The 2,235-nt window shown below is 54.0% G+C and overlaps 1 protein-coding gene across 1 annotated transcript in view; it reads left to right on the top strand.

Annotated features, from left to right (window-relative positions):
* The first annotated feature begins 1,782 nt into the window (after positions 1 to 1,782).
* The window catches only part of NFKB2 (nuclear factor kappa B subunit 2), an 11,747-nt gene continuing 11,294 nt past the window's right edge, over positions 1,783 to 2,235 (top strand). Inside the window, exon 1 of the mRNA XM_019555527.1 lies at positions 1,783 to 2,026. Within this exon, the coding sequence (XP_019411072.1) occupies positions 1,783 to 2,026 (244 nt within the window). The remainder of the gene's footprint in view (positions 2,027 to 2,235) is intronic.

The raw sequence follows: 2,235 nt of genomic DNA, 5'->3' as shown, positions 1-2,235 counted from the left end.
ATTTCTAGGAGTCAGGAGAGGGTTGTGCTGTACTGCAGCTGGGGCTTTTGTGCTGCTGTGTGGGGGTCGGAGGGGAGGACTGACAGGGGCTGTGCTGGTCTAATACGAGCTCCTGGGATGGAGTACAGCAGGCCAGATGTTTCAGTGCAGGGGATATGAGGCCAGGAAGCTGGGGCTGACATGCAGCATGCTCTTGATAAACAGGACCTGAGTTGAACTCAGCAGTAAGACATCCAGTAAAGGCAAAATTTGTAGAGGCTCCTAGAAAGAAAAGCAAGAGGAGAGGAGCTGCCAGCTCTAGGGATGTGTAAGGAACTTCAGAGGGGGATCTGGGGCTGTGCGTCATCCCTGGCACTCCTGAAGCATCCCTCCCTGTGACCACAGGGTGCCCTTGCTATGTACACAAGGAATGCGATTCCCTCCCACCCAGAAGATGATGAATTGCGTGAATCGGATGCTACTGCAGAAGTTGTACCTGTGCTGTGTTCCTGGGTCACATCCACAGGAGCTGGGGATGTGAAGCAACAGTGTTAATGTGCTCTGGGTGGCAGTGCCTGGACACTAATAACTGAGGTGGCTGGTGTGACTGGGCAGTGAGGGCTACAGTCACGCAACCGTCCTGCAGAGGGTGCCATCCCTGCTCCGTGGCCCTGGCTCTGACTGTGCAACAAGTCTGGAAAGTGAAACTCGCTTGCGTCTTGCAAGTACTGGCAGAGACAGCCCCACTACTACCCATAAAATCTCACGGCTTGCGGTGGGGCTGCCTCTCCCTACAGCTTGGCCTACAGCTTCTCCATGCTCGGGTGCTCAGCCCTAACATACACATCTGACCTGAGCTTAAAGGTCACTTTGCAGGTTAAGGTGGGGGGAGGCAAGAACAGTATTAAGAAGCAAATTTAAGCTAACAGAAGCAAGTTCTGTTTCACATAGCCTGTAACTAACTTGTGGGACCTGTTGACACAAGGTATTGTAGAAACTGATAACTTAATCAGGTTCAAAAGAGGATTAGACAGTTCATGCAAGATGGGTCCATTGGTGGAAATGTAAACATTTTGCCTATGGATGCAACCTCCAAAATAGGACTTCCTAGGCCTCTAAATCAGGGCTGGAAGCTGTAAGGAAAAAGGGGTGGGGGGGCAGGTCAGTCTGGATACGTCCTCCATAAATACTCTTTCTTCCCTTTGCATTGGCTCTGTGCTGCTGTGAGATGCAGAATATTGTACTAGACAGATCTGTAGTCTGATTGAGTATATGCTTTTGTGTGCCCTGGAGGGCCGAGCCCAGGGACAGAGAGGAATGCACCACATGAGGCAAGGGCACCCCTCCGGACTGTTATCTGAAGGCATTTCTAGTCCCTCCTCTCCTAAAGAATCCTATAGTGCTCACACAGCTGCATTATTGAAATGGGGTGGAGAGCCAGAGGCCTGTGCTGGCTTTCAGCCTCTTGGACCCCTGCCCTCCCCCCAGTGAAGGGGACTCTGCAGTGTGCTGGGTAGTGGATGCCCTGTTGCTCTGGCAGAAAGGGGGCAGTTTCCTAAAAATAGAGCAACACACTTCACTTAAAAAAGAAAAAATCTCAAAGCTGGCACTCCATTGCACGCTCTGGGGAGAGGCTGGGAACAGCCCCATGGCAGACATAAGTTGTGCTGCTTTTGTAGTGCTGCTGGGAGGTGCAGCAATCGCTGCGAGATAAAAGCCTACGTTTGGGGCCCAGCTATGGAGGGGGAGGACCCGCTGTGTTGAAGGACATGGGTCCCATTTAGGGAAAGTGCCACCGTCCCCATGGAGCGGAGGGTTGAGCTGGTGGAAGGCGTGTGGATGGGGCGGGCAGCCTGTCCTGGCGGCTGGAGTGGCCTGCGGGACGCAGTGCCGGGGAGCGGGGGCTCTCCGGTTTCGCCCGGCAGCACCTGCTTCGGGCCAGCTCGCTGGGCGGGGAAGGCGGAGCCCGAGCCCGAGCCCCGCGGGCGGCTCATCCTGCTAGAGTTTGGCCAGCGGGAAAATCTCAGCATGGAGGGTTTTCCTCCCTGTAACTTCTGATGAAAATGAGTCAGTGAGTGTACAATCCCCTTCCTCCTCCTCCTCTTTCCCCCACACGCCCAAAATCCCCAGCGGCAGGACCTACCGGCAGCCGGTGATTCAGAAATGTCATGGTATGAGAGAGAAGTAGCATTTTTTTTTTTCCGTTGCTTAACGCCGAGCAGAAAGGAGCCTGGAAAAGGCCCAGGTGGCTTCGGT

The sequence above is a fragment of the Crocodylus porosus genome, unplaced genomic scaffold (assembly GCF_001723895.1).
Source record: "Crocodylus porosus isolate Cpor-Errol unplaced genomic scaffold, CroPor_comp1, whole genome shotgun sequence".
Classification (NCBI taxonomy): Eukaryota; Metazoa; Chordata; order Crocodylia; family Crocodylidae; genus Crocodylus; species Crocodylus porosus.
This window is presented reverse-complemented; position numbering and strand designations above follow the sequence as displayed.